The sequence below is a fragment of the Brienomyrus brachyistius genome, chromosome 2 (genome assembly GCF_023856365.1).
Source record: "Brienomyrus brachyistius isolate T26 chromosome 2, BBRACH_0.4, whole genome shotgun sequence".
Lineage (NCBI taxonomy): Eukaryota > Metazoa > Chordata > Actinopteri > Osteoglossiformes > Mormyridae > Brienomyrus > Brienomyrus brachyistius.
Window position 1 is genome coordinate 7864653 of NC_064534.1, and position 19980 is coordinate 7884632.

General features: G+C 44.0%; 1 protein-coding gene across 3 annotated transcripts in view; it reads left to right on the plus strand.

Annotated features, from left to right (window-relative positions):
- The first annotated feature begins 1864 nt into the window (after positions 1-1864).
- prdm6 (PR domain containing 6) overlaps positions 1865-19980 on the plus strand; it is a 42746-nt gene continuing 24630 nt past the window's right edge. For all 3 annotated transcript variants that reach the window (XM_049004406.1, XM_049004393.1, XM_049004400.1), the window contains exons 1-3: positions 1865-2202; positions 2789-3284; positions 6101-6408. In XM_049004406.1, the coding sequence (XP_048860363.1) occupies positions 2801-3284; positions 6101-6408 (792 nt within the window). In that variant the 5' untranslated portion in view covers positions 1865-2202; positions 2789-2800. The remainder of the gene's footprint in view (positions 2203-2788; positions 3285-6100; positions 6409-19980) is intronic.

The following is a 19980-nucleotide window of genomic DNA, read 5'->3' on the forward strand; positions in this document are numbered from 1 at the left end:
GGGGCACCGAGAGAGGCCGCTGAATTCTTTATCGGACTCCTGTCAAAGTAGCCCGTCCATTTGTCTTGCAGCCATCAGGCGAATTAATTAACAAGAAATGTAAACGTTTTAATTGAATGTCAAACGGCATACAGTATGCAAATACAGGAGACACCTATCCCAGCGCTTTAAAGTCAAGTATGCAAATATATAAACCCGTTATGCCGTGGATACAATGTGGCTCAATAATTACATTATTTTTCCAAAGAAAATGATGAATTTCGGCAGTTAATTTATTGATCCAAGCTCCAACTCCAGCGTGTTTTACTTTAGCCATCATTAATCAATCAAAAAGCACCCTACGCCTTCCCTATAATTGCATTGCACTCATTTTAACAAAAATTTCGTGTAGGAAATAAGTTCGAATTGGGTTTCCCCACAACAGAAAATTTCAAATTTTTTTTCATCATCACCTTAAACTATACCTAATAGTTATAATGATTGTACTTACCGTAGTGCTGTATACATACAGGCCTAATTTAATCCTTTTATGTCCGCGTAGGTACAATCGCACTTTAAAAAAAACGAAAAGCAACTAAAAAATGTAGCGAAGATACGAAACGTGATCCTAATATAAAACATAAAATATAAAATAAACCAAATACACATAACTGACAGACACTTCTTCAAAGTCCACATATTTTGCGCGGCCCTAATAAAAATGTAATTATTATTATTATTAGGCCTATTATTACATCTACTACCGGCCATTGCCAGATAAAATAGTGCTAGATGTTTTACAAATATGCCTAATAATTAAGGAGAAACAAAATGACTTACTGCGTTCGCGGTTAAAATGTAATAAATATAATTTGTTGGAGTTAACGTGACATGCACGATCTGTGTGGCGGGGTTCAGCTCCCAAGGGGGGTAGTTAACAGACAGCTTCTCCATTCGCACGCTTCCAAAGCACTGCAAATATTTTCACTGCTTTCAGTTACTATTGGTAATGACGGACATAATTTGCGACGAAACACTGTTTTTATAAATGCAAGTGTACGTGATCTTAAATGAACGCTTTGTAATGCACGGGAACGCCTTTAAACTTCAGCGGGGATTGACCTCTCGAGGGCTCTTTTAAAAAGAAACTGCGTTTCCTAAATCAGCATCCGACGTAGGGGTAGATCCCAGATAACGACTATCTCAATACATGTGTAAAAGCAGCGCGCTAAACTGTTATTAATTAAATGCCCCACGGTGACAAATTTGATCGATGTAAAGTGTGAAGAATAAAAACTGCACTTGTCGAGCTTCATGCCGCGGAGGGCTGACTGGGAAACGCGCTGCAGTTCCCCGAAGAAAAATGCTTTTAATGTACGAGGACATTTGGTGTCTGTGTTATTATTCACATTCTTGTACAGTGAAATGGTGGTTTCTTAGACTAAGAATTCATTTTCAGACCATTATGTTTGTGTTTTGCTTCGCTATCACTCCGCAGAGGGCGAGAGATGACGGATGGCCCTGTCAAATTGACGCCAGTCAAAACATTTTTTTGCGCCACTCTGGAAAGAATCGCGCAAACGGCCCAGATTTAGGCACGCAGACACTATCTCAGCGGCAGTAACTTTCTCAAGCGGCTGAGGGCGGCTGGGAAACGCCGGGTTTCGGTACAACTGTGCTTAGCGCAATCTACAGAGAGCAATACATCATAAATAAAACATAGACGCGTAACACTTATTAAACAAATACAACCAAATTACAATTACTCAATCTTAGTATTTTTATGAAAACCTTGTCTTGATATGCACTCTTATTCTAGGCCTATTAAATGTACTATTTTCAATAATTATTTACAAATACAGCAGCTTAAATTTAAGTGATTGAAAACAGTGTAATGCAGCTTGTATTTCTCTGGCATGTTTTGCTTAAAGCTCGCCTAAGATTGTGTTTTAAAAGCCCCAAAAAAATATGGGTAGAGTTTTGGCAGAGACAGATGCGCACTGCATTTTCGGGCCGGTAAGAGCAGCAAGTCCCGAGCGTGTTGTGCTGTCGTAAAACCCACGTGTCCTTCCTGGAGGGGGGAGCTGATGTTGTACTTGAAACGGGGCTGGGGTAACAAACACGGCGAAGCGTCCAGTCTGCGCGATTATGGTGTAGCAGGCTGGGGAAAAAATTGGAAAGCGCTGCGAGGGGCGAATATTGCTTACTTTTCCCGTAAACTGGGTGAGTGTAACTTTGCTTTTAATCTCAGTGAACCAATATTGGGAAAAGAAATGTAGACGGTAACTCGTAAAAGTATGCGCATCGTCGATTGTTCGACTCAGCCAAGGATCTTTATGGAGCCGGGGGAGGATAATGGAATTTATACGAAGTAGCGAACGTCGCGAGAGCTATCTGTTCCATGCATGCATTTAACTTTGCATGTTATTATTATTATTATTATTATTATTATTATTATTATTATTATTACTACTACTACTACTACTACTACTACTGGAGTTATTAGATGACCAGTGCACGTCATTTGCTTTATTAATTCTTGCACTTGAAGACATTGCAAACAGTTTATCTAACTATTTATTACATATCTGGTGAAAATGTTTTACAATTTTCGACTAACTGGTTTCTTATGTGGACAGTTTGCACCGAATAGTTTCTAAGACAAAACTAGTTAAATTCACTTTTCGTTTGTTTCGTTTGAGTTAAATCCCTGCAAGCCCATTAAAAATTATATATATATATATATATATATATATATATATATATATATATATATATATGTAAACTTACAGTTTGTTGCGCGTTGCAGCCGCGCTTGGAGATGCTGAAACCCGGTGACCCAAGCGGATCTGCTTTTCTAAAAGTGGACCCGACGTACATCCAGCACTGGCAGCAGCTTTTCCCCCAGGGCCAGTTGAAGAACGGGACCCTTGCGCAGCTCCAGCCGCCCGAGAGGACGCCTATTTCAGTGGAAAGTCTCCGCCAGCGCCCCAGCCTCATCTCTTCCGCTTCGGCGGCTTTGACGCCGTCCTCCACCTCTTCCACCACTTCGGCATCGTCGCTCGCTGGTCTTACTCAGATATCCGTGCCGCAGATAACACTTTTCGGACAAACGCTATGCAGCGACATCCCCTCGTCAGCGAACACCAACCCCCAGCCAAAAGACGTTTGTTTGCAGACCAGCAGTAAAAATGACAGAGGATCAAGGTATAAATTCACTTCCGAGGAGTTAGATTACTACCTCTACGGACAGCAGAGGATGGAGATAATTCCGCTGAACAACCACGCCGGCGACCCCAATAATCGTATGTATATAAACATAAATATTAACATGTTTGTCTAAGCAATTGGATCACTTGTAGATTATACCGGCATGTTTGCAGAAATGGAAACTTTGTTTTGTATTAAAGGGCTAGATTAATACCGTGTAAATTAAATATGCGACCGAATGCTCAATATTATTAAAGGCCCATTCCTATAGTAACAATGAAAAATAACAGATTTTAATATAAATATTTGCCTGCTGCTCACTGCCTAAAGCAGCAACGTGAATAACATTTTCGCAGTAAATATTTATTCAGCATTGGACGAGTGCGGAAAATGTAAGGCCGCTATGATTATGATTTAAATTAAACCAAAATGTCTTGAAAGTTCCCTTCTGTTCACTGTTTATTCAGAATGGGGCGTTTTAAAATAGCCTGATTATTCCATTCCCTAAAGCATAACTTAATGTTATCATAAAATTGCGGTTATATTTCAGGTTAAGTCAACAATTATTCTAACATTTTCTTTAAATAAGTTCATCTTGAACGTTATAATATGCGTTGTGATCATTATTTTAAATGCTGTTTAAAATGTTTTGTATGCGCGTGCTGTCGCATGTGTGTGCGGGTCACTGCAGTAAATGACATGAATTATATAAATAAGCATGTTTGAAGTGAAAATAAACTCAATTTAGGAGTTAGAAGATGGCCAGTTTCAGCAGTGATGGGCTCTTTCTTCCGCCTTAGGATATAGTTTTGACAAGAAATGCAGATCAAAGTAAAACAAAATAAGTACCCGGTGTTCAGCACAATGATATTAAAAGTCACTTTTAACAAGATCCATAAAATTTTCTACAAATAGGCCTAACATTAATCGTGGTCAGATTATTTTGCGAAAAATCGCGAATAGCGAAGAAACAGCAACCGTAAAGAGGCAAAACGAAATTGGAATTTCAAATGCAATTTAGTGATAGGACTGTATAATATGTGACCAATTCCGATCTGCGCTTTTTAGAATGATATGCATCGCTTAAAATTTATATATAATGAAGAACAGCAATTGATTGTTTTTAAGGCATGACATCATCATGTAGTTTATTAATATAGTAATTGACACACTCCGTACGTCTACATGAAAATATAAAAAACAGAAATATGTAAAAAAAAGGTATATATTCAAGTTTGCATATGCAAAATATTATTAATATAATAAAAAATAATATGATTTTTTTATTGGAATTAGTGGCTTTTAAAATATACCATTCATCTTGCAAACTGTGCGATAAACATGGAAAAAGAGATAGATAGAAGGCGCTATTTTAAAGCCAGGTTTAAAAAAAGGGTGACTGTTTATTTAAGGTGATAAAACGGCCCATCAGCAGTAATCTCCATCGATATGTGCCACAAGGAGATGAAGTATGGGGGGGACAAGCCACAATTAATTGCTGTATAGTTTTGTAGAAGAGAGTAGAGTGAGTGTGGATCAGAGATCGATCTCCTCCATCGGCCTCTATTCATCATCCGAACATGGTATATGGGAGTCTCTGGGGACGTGGAGACTACTTTATCTACGTTCAGTGCTCCCGGCCCATATTTCAAAGCCACCTCAGTCATTTTTAACGCGACCAAAGTCTGTATTAGACAAGGAAACACATAATTCGCCCTGATGCTTTATTTGCGTGGTTTCCCGGTGCGAATGAGATCAGCGGCGCTTACCTCCGGGTGGACAAGCGAAATTACGCGCCGTGGAGGGCAGCTTGGGGGGTGTTCAGCTGAAGCCAGATACCTATAGGCACTAAACAGCGGGACCATTCATTTCAATAAAGCGTGTCCTGCCTGCGGGCTATTCCTTATCAGGTGTTATTAGTAAATTCTGTAGATTAACAGAAAAGTTAAAAACCGTAAAATTGGTTGGGCTATCAGTGTTTTAAGGTTATTGGCGAGTGAGACGTGGGTGAAATGAGCCGGTAAGTTCAGGGCAATGAATTGACCTTTAAAATAAATTATTTTAAATATTAACGTGAATAAGTTTTTATTTGGCAGGTTCAAAAAGTTAATTATACGAAACTTGCAGCGATCTTTTCGCTTGTACATAGTGGCGAACAGAATAGAAAGTGTGCGTGTGTGTGTGTATATATATATATATATATATATATATATATATATATATATATATATATATATATATATATATAGTGGGTTCGCACATATATATATATATATATATATATATATATATATATATATATATATATATATATATATATATGAAGTATTTTTTAATTTTTAATTTAATAAATTTACCGTTGTTACCACGAAGGCCGTTAACGCAGAATTTTTTTAAATAATTTAGTTAATATAATTTCGGCTTGATCCGATTGATGCAAGTCGCACGTTTTTGAATTAATTGTTTTATTTACAGGCTTCAATATGATAACTTACGAAATTTGCTCCCTTTTGGCTGGAAGATTCGTACTAAAAAGTGAAGGCTGTATGTTATGATCCGTATTATTAATAATTCAAAATTAATAACAGGTAACACGTATTCACGCACTATTAAACTGCACGTACAATGTAAAACAAATGAAATCAAGCAAACAAAAACAAAACAAACGAATGGCACGGCTCCTTTCATTTTGCTGCCGATGTGACTTTCATGTAGCTGTCATTTTGTTTCAGTCTGCCCAGAAGAAGCATCACTGAAGCATCTGGCTGTTGTGTAGACAGCCATAGGATCGGCCATTTGTGCTAAAAGCTCCACACTCTTAGCGAACTCGGTGGCGAGGGTCCACGCAGGAACAGAACCAGGTCGTGTGTGACCGCTGTGACACCGCTGTCCCCCACCCCCATCCTCGTAGGTTGTGACATGTGTGCGGACAACCGGAACGGAGAGTGCCCCATGCACGGCCCCCTGCACTCGTTGCGCCGGCTAGTGGGGACCAGCAGCGCGTCGGCTGTGGTGCCGCCCCCTGAGGTCCCCGAGTGGCTGCGCGACCTGCCCCGCGAGGTCTGCCTCTGCACCAGCACCGTGCCCGGCCTGGGTTACGGCATCTGCGCTGCTCAGCGCATCCCCCAGGGCACCTGGATCGGGCCCTTCCAGGGGGTGCCGCTGCTTCTGGACAAGGTGCAAGCAGGAGTCACCCGCAACACACGGCACCTGTGGGAGGTGAGTCAGCCGTGGTCTGCATACAGTCCCCACATGGTCCATGTATGGGACCCACAAGGTCCATGTATGGAATCACATGATCCTTGTATGGGACCCACATGGTCTGTGTATGGAATCACATGATCCTTGTATGGGACCCACAAGGTCCGTGTATGGAATCACATGATCCTTGTATGGGACCCACATGGTCCGTGTATGGAAACCACATGGTTTGTGCAGGGTTCCTATATGGTCTGTGCGTGGTTCCTATATGCTCTGTGTGTGGTACCCAAATAGTCTGTGCGTGGTTCCTACATGGTCTGTTCATGGTTCCTACATGGTTTATGTGTGGTTCCCACATGGTCTGTTCATGGTTCCCACATGGTCTGTTCATGGTTCCTACATGGTGTGTGCCTGGTACCCACATGGTCTGTGCGCGGTTCCTACATGGTTTGTGTGTGGTTCCCACATGGTGTGAGCATGGTTCCTACATTGTCTTTGTGTGGTACCCACATGGTCTGTGCGTGGTTCCTACATGGTCTGTGCGTGGTTCCTACATGGTCTGTGCCTGGACTGCAGTAATGCTGTGGTAGTTATCCATCAGAAGGTCATGGGCTTCCCATACTGTGAAACCCTCCCTGTGCTCACATTCCACTTAAGGGTGTAAAGACAATCAGCACTGCCTGTCAAAGAGCGCGCGATAGCTTGGACCTGTGGCTCTGCCTTACTGATGGATACCGAGGCACTTCCACCGTCGCCCACTGCTAGTCGTCCTAGTGTTTCGAACACAAGTGAAAGTTACGTCTGAACAATATTTAGAGGAAAAACGAATGCATTCTTTTGGTATATTTAATGACAGACTCAACAGCAGTCAGTTCTCTTAAAGCAGTGTAACAGTAATCTGTGTGATGTATTTACAGCCCCATGGTAAACAGCCCCATGTCACACACAGGCTACTGGCATCCAGACCTGGACGCACTGGTCCCGACCCTTTGTGGCCCCTTATACATGAACAGGGTTTAATGTTCAGGTCACTCCTCTCGCTTATATCCAGAGCCTGAGAAGTAGTGGCTTTATTGAAATGATTAACGCGCACTGTCTGACAGACTCTTTGATGAAACTCCACCCCATACCTTCCCTGGGTCTAGTTCAAATCAATGTTTTTATAAGCCCCCTGTAATGCTGCTATATGCTATACGCATAAGCCAGAAAAACCTTTAATTAGCTTTAATGCAAGGCGGAAGCCCTGCCAGAAAGGCTCATTGGAGGGTCAACCTGTCAGTCAGTTTTGAGGTGCCAATCCTGTGCCATCCACAAGCATTGAGGAGCTGTCGGGGAGGACAGGTTTTGTACTGGGTGCTTTGTATTCATCCATCCATCCATTTTCCAAACCGCTTACCCTACTGGGTCGCGGGGGGTTCGGAGCCTATCCCGGAAGCAATGGGCACGAGGCAGGGAACAACCCAGGATGGGGGGCCAATGCGATCTCCTCACACATGTGACCCTAGCGGAGACTCGAACCCGGGTCCCAGAGGTGTGAGGCAACAGTGCTAACCACTGCACCAGCATGCCGCCCGGTTCTCTGTATTGCGGGTGTTAAACACTGACTCTCCTAGGGGTGGCTGTAAAAATTCCAGCCTTTTAAACAAAGCTGGGCTACGTGGAGAGGAGACAAGGCCAACACTTACATGTGTTTCACTCTTTTACGATAGTATTCATCTGGATTGAGGGCAGTTTCGTTAAAAATGCTGCATGTTGCCAGTTCATACAACAGAGCTTTAAGGGCACACACAGCAAATCCGTCCTGGAACGTGGATGTTTTTGTTCTTGGATGTGAAGGGTTTCAACTGAAGGGTTGAGTCAGTCGCCGCTAACAGAAGGACCCCGAGAACGGCCGTCCCGAGTGAGAACTGGGGCGTAACGGACTGTGGGCCAGGTGTTGCTTTATTTAGTTACTTATAGGACATGAAACAGATATTTTGGGGAAGAAGTTTTACATTTCCTGTCAATTGAAGCCTGGCGTTTAGCGTTAGATTCCCTGCCTGTACTCCAGCTGGTCACAGCGGGGATCGCGGAGAAATTTAGCACTTTTCAGGATGGGGGGAATTCATAGTGGGGGGAGCCGATACGGAGTTTGTCGCTGTTTGTAGCTGTGGTGGTAGAACTCACTCGCAGTCACCCTGTTTACTGTGTCACTGGTGCCTTCGGACCTGGAGGTATAAGAGCGTGTATTAAATTCCTGGCACAGTGTGTGTGTCGATGTGCTGCCGAGATAACCAAGCACTCGTTTCAAGTCCGGGAGTGTTTGTGTCAGTCACTCTATAGTTCAGTTTTTAAGCTTAATTAATTTCCCTTTTTCATTGGGGTGCGCAGTGCCCTGCCTGCAGGGGGGAGTGAGAGTGTTAGATGTGTCACGTGGAATACATTGCGCACTCCTTGTGAAGCACCTCACCCCTGCTAAGCTCCGAAAGAGCGTCCTAGTGTTTGAGAAGTTACACACCATCCTGGTGCAGCAGAGACTCACAATGTCCTCGCATCTGTATATGTCTGTGTGTGTATGTGTGTGTGTTTGTGGGTTATCAGTAAATTACATCATGGGGACTAAATGTGCCCACATTGTGATAAAAACCTGTAGTTTTGACCTTGAGGGAACAATTTTTTGGTCCCCATGAGAGGAAACAAATTTTTATAAAAAATTTGCGATTACAATCAAAAAACTAAAACTGCCAAAAGTTGTGTATTTCATTTGGTTATTTATAGTTAAGGTTATAATGATATAGACCATTAATCTGTGTGTGTATGAGAGTGTGTATGTTTGTATACAAGCTTAATAAAGTGATTAGGACAGCATACGGACAAAGTCCTACCTTGTGTGTGTCCCATCATTTTATGTAAAAATATATATGTGCCTGTGATCAATTACTTTGCATATGACTTACAAAAGTAACTTGAACTGAACTCAGATTATATATGGATGAAAGTTCAAACTGTGATTTTCCAGGTCTACAAGCTGTTAGTAATTTATTTAAAATATTTTTTAGTGTCTGTCTTTGAATTGCCTGATTATGATGTTCATATTTTCACCATTTTATGGTTGGTGGGACTGTCGTCTTACTTTACATTTTGGGTCATAGAATTTTTTAAATCATCCCAGTCATCTCAATATCTCGGGATCTTTCAGGCAACAATGGATTCTGCTTTAAGTATGTGATTCCTTATGAAACACAATCGGCATAATAAAAAGTATATTTTTCTGTTAAAGCTAAATCATCTTGAATTTCAGGGGTATTTATTGAAGATCATAGTTAGTATAATGTTTGTTTTTGAGATTTATAATGCATTGTTTTGTATATGATTATTAAAAGAGTTATCAGTCTAGTGAGTATTAAAGATTCTAATGTCATGTTTTTATAATTGTCATTTCTAACATTACTGATTTACATTTTCGCCTGTATATCACATGGTAATAACAAGTTTAAACTGCAAGTTTAAAATAACATTAAGCATAAAACAGCAGTTAGACAGTGACCTCGTCTGTCACATGACCACGTCTGACATGGTATCTTGGAGGACCTATTTCCTTGCTTTTCATTCTACACTAATTGCAAGATCATTAGCAAGGAAAAACACTACATTGGCACTACATTTCCGTCTGACACCAATTAGGCATGTGCTAAGTCTGTAAGTGATATTGCCTTCTTTTTATAAACCATACTCCAGTTTTAGGAAGGGAAACAGGAAAGAGCTTCATCTCAGTTTGTGAAGGATATCTGACTGGAGACATGCAAGCGTGTGCAATGACACGCTCTGCCAGCCATCACATAACGTGAGCTATAAATGTGTGATGGCCCCGGGCCCCGTGGCCCTGTGGCCCCATCCTGATAGCCCATCCCTCTGACCCACAGTGCCCTCAGAGCCGTCGACTTCCTGGCTGCACACTGAACCAGAGGCGGCCATTTCTGCCGAATTTCTTATCACTGAATTTTCTTCTCGCTCACTTGGAATGTATCTCATTTCCTTTACTTCAGATCCCTTTAACTGTAAGACTGACCACCCACTAACCAGTCAACATTACCCCCAGTTTTGCATGTGTCAGCATTTCATTCATCTCGCTGAAATGCAACGTTAACAATAATGTTTATGCCAAAAAAAGAAATGCTTTTTAAAAACACTGCTGAGAAGAACCTAATTGTGCATGACCTTAATTATGATTAATGACTAGGTTAATTTACTTTAAGCTTATGTGCAGATTAATATTTGAATAGAACTATCTTCTGTTTCAGCTTCGATTTGTTAGTATGTTAGTTAGTTAGCTGATATCTGATTAATGTTTGAGGAGACAGTCTTTCAAAATGTTGGGAAAAGTTACTGGCCTCTGGCAGCCTGTACAACAAGTGAAATCTGACAAACCCTAATAGAGGCAGAGAAGTTTTTGAAAGCTGTCCAGATCCTTCACTCTGTTTCCAAGTCATAAGAGTGATGAGGTAAGGGATCCCATTTTCAGTATCGCAGCGTTGGAATAATCAGTGAAGAAAGAAAAATAATGACAGACCAGATTCTGAGCCATGCTGCACACCTGTAGAAAAAGGGAGGGAAAGGATGTGTGGTCTGACTGTGCAGATAATTATGGGATTCTTGGTCTGTTGGGGTTATGATACATGGAGATCCAGAAGGAAGGACTGTGTAAATTTTTGCAGTTGAGATGGTGCAGGAGGAAGTGAAAGGATTAATGATCTATAAGATGTAACTGTTGTATAGTACAGGTATAGTAAAGGCAAAACCGTTTGTTTGTTGAGAAGCAGATGAATGTCGTTGAAAAACAGGGTCAGACGAAATACGGAGCAGGGCCGCTTGATTGGTCTGATGTATAAATGGCGGCTGGCACACCTAGAGCATTCGGCATCACCTTGCACGTGCGGTCCAACCCATGACATCACCACCTGGGCCGGCAGCATCGGGTTTTCCTGGGAAATACAAAAGATCCCCGGCCACATGCCAGGAAAATCATTTTTGTTTTGTGCGGGCCAGTGTGGAGGTGACATGTTTAACGCCGGTTCACTGGCTAAGAAAGCTACATAATTTGTCACTGAAGTTATTTTCTGGTCCATTTCCCTCGATCTGCGGCTGTGTTGTGTGAGAAAGCAGTGAGTTTCGCTGGCCTGTTTTTATCAGCTCGCTCAGAATTTCCTATCTAAACATCTTCTTCTCAAACGTTATAAACATTTCTTTCAGGTTTATTTTTACAGTAGTGAAAACACGCAAAGCTGAAAGTTGAACCAATTTAGTTCGTATTAATGATATTTATTTGGGACCCTCAGTGAGAACATACTTTCTGAGCATTTGTCTGTGATTTTTAAATGATTGCTAAGTGATTTATATCTGCTTCCCTAGTGGAATTTTCCCCGATCCAGAAGACTATCTGTTGTCACATCTTACACCTTTGTTTGCCTTGCTTATTTGAATGGCCTGATTTCCAGAAAAAAATCCACTCAGTACCCACGGAATTTCAATTCAGTGAAAGCTGTTTTACACCGGCACCTTGGTGAAAAGTATGTTGTTTATAAGAATTGTTTTTTGAATGATTTACACCAAATGCACAAAATGAAGTTTCTTAAAAAAAAAAAATAAAATTAAAAATAAGACCTTTCTGTCCTTCAAGGTAATAAAAAAACCTTATATAATATATCAGATCTGTGAAGACCTGTGATGTCCCATCCAGCCTTGGTCCCTGCCATGCACCCGTAGCTTCCGGGACAGGCTTTGGACCCCCCCTCGTGACCCTGCATAGGTCACGTGGGTACAGAAGATGGATTCATGAACGTATGGGACATATGTTTTTGGCTATAAAATATATACTTTATTGCTTGCAGGGACAATTTCGTATAGTAGTAAAATAGTAATAGTAACACTGTATTAGTAATATTAATAGTAACACTGTAACAGTAATAGTATTCGTAACAGTAATAGTAACAGTAATACTAATTAATGTAGTAAAATGGTGTCCTGGATTTGCTGTGACACAAAAACTCAAAATGAGAATTGTTTTCTACATTGTTTCTGCGTCTAACATCCTTTGCTGTTCTGAAGCTGTGACCCACACAGGAAGCTGCGATGCCCATATACTGAAGCAAGTCACTTCCTAGAATTCCTAGTCTGGTTGATTTACAGTAAAAATATGCAGCCTGGCTGATAGAGTGAAGTCTGTGGGTCGTTAGCATGCCTCCTAATCAGTGCGGTGACGTGCGCAGACTCTCCTGCTGCTTACAGAACAAAGTGCTGTATGCCGTCGTGCATCAAGACGCAATCAGAGCACAGGTGCCGGACATGCATTAAGGCATGAGGAGCGTGCACATGCATCTTGCTGTTATTAGACAACTCGATGGTCTATTTAACCAATTAGCGTGACATTCCTCGCGCTGAGATGGGGGCGTGAGAAATGCCGGTTCCTCCTGAGCTCCAGCTGGCTGAGATGATTAAAGGGCCCTGATCCAGATTTTCGTGTTTCACCGAGGCGTCCGTCTTCCCTGAGAGGCGTCTGAAGCACGACCCGCTCCATGACGAGCGACAGAGCCAGGCTTCCTCCAGTCCCCAGCTATTAAGAAGCATGTGATTGGCCTCGCCCTGGGTCCACCAGACCCTTCCTCTTCCATATCAGGGCTTTGATTAAAGTGAAGTTAACAGTCCTCTGACGATCCATCACTGCATCACCGGCCATCTTTGTTTTGGCACTTCCCAGTCCGCGTAAGCCTTTGGCTCGGCCCGTGACATTATCGCAGACGTGTACTGGGCTGCCTCTTGTTGGATTTTTTTGAGCCCCCCACCCCTCCCCAAAGAATGTGTGAGAGTAGAGGATTCTGGGAACGGATCACCTCTGTTACTCTACTGTAACGTTTCGCTGGATGATTGGAGCTCGGGGCCCGATGCTACAACAGATCCAGTCACACATTTCCTGTAGGTCCACACACAGATGTTTCATCCAGAATAAGCACAAGTTTATTCTTTAATTTGATCTTGTATTAATAATTCTGGTCAGTTTTGTATATTTTTTACAGCTGTCCTCTTACAAAACACTAGTAAGCCGATGTCACTTTCAGGGCAACGTTTTTGTCACCCTCAGTATCATTAAATCATGTCTGGTGAGTGCCAGAGCAGGGGGTTTAGTGCAGTACCGCCCCCTACTGGGCACCATGAGAGTATGCAGGGGGGCTTTTCCTATCCAGCCCATTTGTACCTGGGATTAAGTGTTTCTCCAGATAAGCAGTGGCATTCCATTAGCCGGAGTGTGTGGCAGCACTGACCTCGCCAAGTGGGGGGGGGGGGTGACAGGAGGGTGGGGTTATGGGGGTCCTGATTGACTTGCTCTAATAAGGGCAGGGGGTCAAGCGATGGCGGGATGGACCTTCTGCAGCCGGGGTGAGCGGCTCACAGCTGCTCGGGGACGATTTACAGGCTTGGCAGTGACAGGGTCCAATCAGTGCACCGTAAATGTCAGCCGGGGGGAGATTGAGCAGTAAGTAAGGGAGTGACGGCAAGGCTGCCCCCCCCCCAATCGATGGCCGGGGGGGCTGTGGGGGCAGGGGGGCACTGTGCAGGCCAGTCTTGCCTGTTACCAGTCAGAGGAAAAATAAATATGAGCCTGAAGTAGTGGTGTCCTGTTCCTCTGTTGGACCCCCCCCCCTCTCTCTCTCTGTCTGTCTGTCTCTGTCTGTCTGTCTCTGTCTGTCTGTCTCTGTCTGTCTGTCTGTCTCTGTCAGTCTCTCTCTCTCTGTCTGTCTCTCTCTCTCTTGCTCGCTCACTCCCTCCTTATGTTTTATTTATACTGAAATTCAGCAGTTTATCAATTCTGAGTGTCATGTTGTGTGAAGTAAAACACTAACAGATGTCCCGTCCCCCCCCCCCCCCCCCCCCAACAATGATGGCAGTTAAACTGGTAGACTTTTCTGTAGAATTGCCTTTTTACAAGTAATATATTTTAGGTGACCCAAATCTGCCACACTGTTTATATTCTGAAGAGATCGTCTCCCAATCTCTGGCTTGGGGGGGAGGGATGGCAGGGCAGAAGGGGGTTATCTGGAAACGTGAAGCTGCTACCACGCTTGCCGGCACATTCGAGCAAAGCCCAGCATGTGGGATTAATTGTCCCTGCCGGAGTTACAAATGACTAAGTAATAATTAGCTTGTTTCTTCTCAAACTAAGTATCTGTGGTCAATACTTTTGGCGAAAAGCATATGCTGCAACCTGCTTTAACGATGTGTTGAAGCTTCTTGGTGGTGAAATAATGACGAATATCCATCCATCATCTGTTTACATCATTTCATGAATTTGCTCTAGACCATGAATCTCGGCCATTAGCAGGAACATGGCCCTGTGCTTGTTAAGTTCTCACTCCAGATTTGTAGGCCTGCTTTCGTCAAGTGAAAAGCTCTCATCATGAACGTTTGTGTGTCGTTTTTGATAAAATTATTGGGTGGGGGAGCTTGACTATCCCTGTGCTTCAAACCGGACTTTATACCACATGTCGTATAAGTCTTTAGCAAAACAAGAGCCTATTTTCGTGGTTGATTTAGACATTGTTCTGTCTGTGCGTAGAATAATGCTGTAATTAATCCAGGTATATTTCATATAAATGTAATCTTTGAAGTATTAAGTAGACTCATCAACAGAATTGCTTCTTCTAACACATTATCTGTAGTGTGGTCACATGATTCAAGCATACGAACCTGAGCTGCGTTGGCGAGGATTTCAGGCGACATAGTTACATAGTTGCTTCCCAGCTGCTGACATGCCAGTCCCTGTTGCGGTTGTCGTGGCGACGCAGCATCAGCGGTTGCCGGGAGGGGCCCCATCGACACGCCTCCGGTCCCATAATTTACGAAGCGGCTCCTTTCTTTGATTATCGCCATCATTTACAAAATTGATCAGTTCCTCACACTATGGGCAGCTGTTAGCGGGGATATTGACAGACGTCTCTCTGTTATGTGCAGGCCGTCCACAATTAGGTGGGATGTCATCACGCAGTGAGAGAGGTTCGCTGGCACACGTACGCCAAGGGCAGATGTGATGCTGAAGGAGAATCCATTACACAAGGGGTTCCTGACCCCCGATCTGCCGACTGGTCCAGGCCGGTATTCCGCTGTGCCACAAAATGCTGGGGGTTATTTATAAAAATAAATGAAATATTTTCAATTTTACAAACCCTCATTCTGTTTGCGTCTGAAAAAAATGGAAATGATTAAACTTCTGAAATCGCCGATCGATTCGCCTGCACCCTCTTCTCTCCCGCCAGCTCTTGTAATGGTCCATGATTTTCATTTTACAAAGTTAACCTGCATGCGTACATGAAAAGGTTAGGAACCCCTAGTTCACACCACAGATCGCTCCACTCTTAGAAGTCCGGATTCTGTAAACTCGTACCTGTACGTACAAACTAGTTACGTTCACGTGCGTGGCCTCGCATTCCTCGCGGATCAGCACCGTTTTCACGTTCGTACCTCCTCTGAGTCGTCTGTTAAAGGACAGACCAAAGATCATCAATCCTCTTTATGGGTGTTTACAGTGAGTCCTGGTTTGACTGGTAACAATGCCTCCCCTCAGTAGATTACCACACGGTGATTGTTATCAATCAAAGTGTGTTTTCCCAACGGTTGTGTTTTACAACATCTGTGGGGGGCAGAGGCCTGGGGGCCCTGTTTAACCCCGCGACTCCTCAGACCTCCCTGCCTTCACGTGTCTCACGCACCCACGGTTTCTGGATAATGAGGATCCTTGAAGGGCGACGCCCAGAGAGCCGGGCTGCGGAAGCGAAGAGGCGGATCAGAAGGGGCCACAGATCTCCTGCAGATGGCGCTGTAAACAGACCTTCAGTTGAAAGTACTCTTTCCTTACAGTGATACTTTTCTCACAACACGGAACAAATATGAAAGCAATCTGGGTAATCAGGTTAGACTAAAAATATATGAGTAAATTGCAGACTGAAAAAAGAGTCAAGTATTGCTTTGGCGCATAGACTGGAGAATTTTTAAAGCAATTTGGGTTCAATTTTATTACCAAGCACACTGGTCTCGTTGTGGACACTAAGATCGATTAATTAGCGCCCCCTCTGGCAGAGCTTTCCAAGTCATGAGCGGACAAAAATTAGGCTGTTTTTTTCCATCTGGAGTCCCTCCAAACAAGCAACTGAGAAATACAGTCGGCTGGACACGGAAGTCAGGAGGCAGGAGAAGGCGGCTGCTTTCCTGCCATCCCATCATCCCTCCGGTGTCATTGGTGCCTGGGTGCTTAGAAACAGATTGGCATCAGTCAGTGCAGGAACCAGCAGGACTGACACTAAAGGGAGGCTCCTTCCAGATGGATGCAAACCCTCTTCTCAAAGGTGAACAGCTCCATTTCATTGGCTCTCATTCCGCTTCTGAGGGCATCGACCGTTGTTTAAGTCATCCATTTACTGACTTTAACCGCTTTCCTGTCTGAGAAACATCTCTTTAATCTCTCTGTAAACAAAGAAGGAAAAGACTCTTTTGCTACGTAAGTTTCCAATTCGACCGAAATATGAAATTACGAATCCGTAACTCGTGGCTTGTTAACTGCAAGTGTTTATGGTGTCTGCCCTGTTGCCCACATGTTACCCACATTTATGTTTTCCTGATCTGGCTGGCTCCATGTTAAACCTAAAAAGATAGCATCCATCCATCCATTTTCTACATCCGCTTCTCTTATGCAGAGTTGCGGGAACCTGGAGCGTGAAAAGTTGACAGTAACATACAAATCTATTTTAGCTTTATGGCTAAAACGAATAATTGCAAGCAGCCCTAAGCAATGTTTGCTGCCCTCGGAGTTTCTCCTCATGCTAATGTCATTTTCACCAGCTGCTCATCCTTAAAGTTAGAATCGTTAGTTTCCTGGCTGCATTAGCTCAGATCCAGTATTGCAGGCTGGAGTAACATGACCTCACAGTCGGCCGCGTTGATAGCGAGATGAGATCCAGATGATGGAGCCGCAGGTCCCTGAGGATCAGCACCAAGCCCCAAACAGGAGAAGAACCAGCGATAAAAAGGCTCAAAAGCCAGCATTTATGGCCCATTTTATCTCAGTACATGTGAATGTAAGGGAAGGTGTGGCGGCAGATAGGGGGTGAGAGGACAAGATGGTCCTCAGCGGGACAGCCTGGAAGGAGGCCAACATGAAAGTGGGCAGATCAGGAGAGTCAAACAGTTTTGCTGTTCTGAAGGGCAGTAAGATGGATGGACTGTCAGGAGTTTTTAAGTAGACGTGGTCTCCCCCCCCCCCCCATGAGGCCCAGAGCGAAGGGTCAGGCATCTCCCAGGCCGCCTGTGGGGCCCAGGCAGTGAGTGGGCCGTTTCTATCTGGCTCGGCTACCATCGCTGTATGTTTGTGCTGAATATATATTTAAAACCTACCTTATTCTCTCTTAAGCTGCGTGTCAGTGTGTGAGTGTTTTATAATAATCTGTGACTGCAATGAAAAACTAAAAAAGTCTGGTATTTTGTTTGGTTACTTATGGTTAAGGTTAGGGCTGGGTAGGGGTTCCCCACAAAGATATAATTACAGATCTATGTGTGTGTGTGTGTGTGTGTGTGAGCAACCATGATATCCTTTTAACCTTTCTAAAACTGCCCAAAGCTTTTAAGTAACCTGTGGGGAGAAGAACAAACCTGAGGCTGAGTTAGTCAGCGCTAGTTAATTTGAATTAGATTCTCGAATCTTGTGGTTGTCAGAGTGATGTCACCGCTGGGCCCTGAGCGACGCCCCTAACCCCCTATTCCTCTAGCCACTGGCTGACCCTGTTTTCTCAGTTATATGTCACTTTAGCATCATCAAAAATAAATGTAATGCAAATTAAAACAGCACTCATCGCGTATCCAAGCACTGGCTCGGATATAAACCCTGCAGTTTAACAGATTGGAGTCATATGACTGCAGGCCATGGGCTCCTCAGGACCACAGACCATTGGCTTCTCAGGACCACAGGCCATGGGCTCCTCGGGACCACAGGCCATGGGCTCCTCGGGACCACAGGCCATGGGCTCCTCGGGACCACAGGCCATGGGCTTCTCGGGACCACAGGCCATGGGCTCCTCAGGACCACAGGCCATGGGCTCCTCAGGACCACAGGGCATGGGCTCCTCAGGACCACAGGCCATGGGCTTCTCAGGACCACAGGCCATGGGCTCCTCAGGACCACAGGCCATGGGCTCCTCAGGACTACAGGCCATGGGCTTCTCAGGACCACAGGCCATGGGCTCCTCAGGACCACAGGCCATGAGCTCCTCGTGACCACAGGCCATGGGTTCCATGTGACTGCAGATCGTTGTTCTCTTCGTGACCTCAGGCTGTCGTGCTCCTCGTAACCGCAGGTCACGTACTGCTTGTGACTGCAGGGCATGTTATCCTTGTGACCTCCGGCTGTCATACTCCTGGTGACCGCTGGCCATTGTGCTCCTCGTGACCGCAAGCTGTCATGCTCTTTGTGACTGTAGGCTCCTCACTTTTAGGAAGCCGGTCTTCACTGCTGCAAAGCTTGTTTATATATGTATGCAACATCGTGACAGATGGGTGACTCCAGGCTGCTGACAGCACCTGTCTGCAATACATTTTACAGGAAGCTTCTGGAAGGAATTCCACAGTAACGACACGGTACCTCACACTTCCGAGTCGCTTTTCCTGCAGGCTTTAAAAGGGACTGCCGCACTGCGTCGCTGCGTCGGCCGGGATTCCCTACATCCCAGGCTGGAATTTGAACTCTGGGGTCATTTATCCGTGAGTGTCTATGCCGTGATTCCGCGAGAGTGTCGAGAAAAAATTGCCGCTAAACTGTGTCCCTGGTCCACATACCCATACAGAATCTGCAAGGATGTGACGTCCAGGAGGATGTAACCTAGGCGGGTGTGGCCACATTACCTGTGTCACCTAGTGACTCAGCTGGTTAAAGACTCGGTCACACACCCGGGCACAAGCACGGTCAGAAGCACGGTCACACACCTGGTCATGGTCACATGCAGTTACAGTCACAGTCACAGTGCCAACAGTTTGGTAAGCTGGGCTTTAGATTTCGGAGTCAGACAAACACAGAGCCAGGCCTCAATTTCAGCCAATCAGGGAGCTGATAAGTGACTCACTAAGTTGCCATTAATAGTGACTGCTCCAGATGCAGTGGGGAGAATCATAGACAGAGGAGGGACGTCTGTTAAAGAAGCGTATTTAAAGAGAAATGCACGAGCCAGATTCCCGTGTCATCATGATAATAACACAAGTAACCTGAAATACATTTGTAGCTGAAATAACAAACTCTTGGCTGTTTTAATACACTCTGATGAGCTGTAATGAGATTTTGAGCCATTTATAACAAGCTCTGACATATTATAGCATATACCCTGAGCTGTAAAAAACACACTTTGATGAGTTGTAATTAGCTCTGCTTAGATATGATCAAAGGAAATTAATCAGCAATGATGGCATGTATTTACATTTTGGAATGAAAAGACGTTGCATTACGCATTTGACTGCAGGCTGTGTACGGCTGACTGGGAGCCCCCACAGCAACCTGCTGAAGTCTGAGTAACAAACTGCATTGTT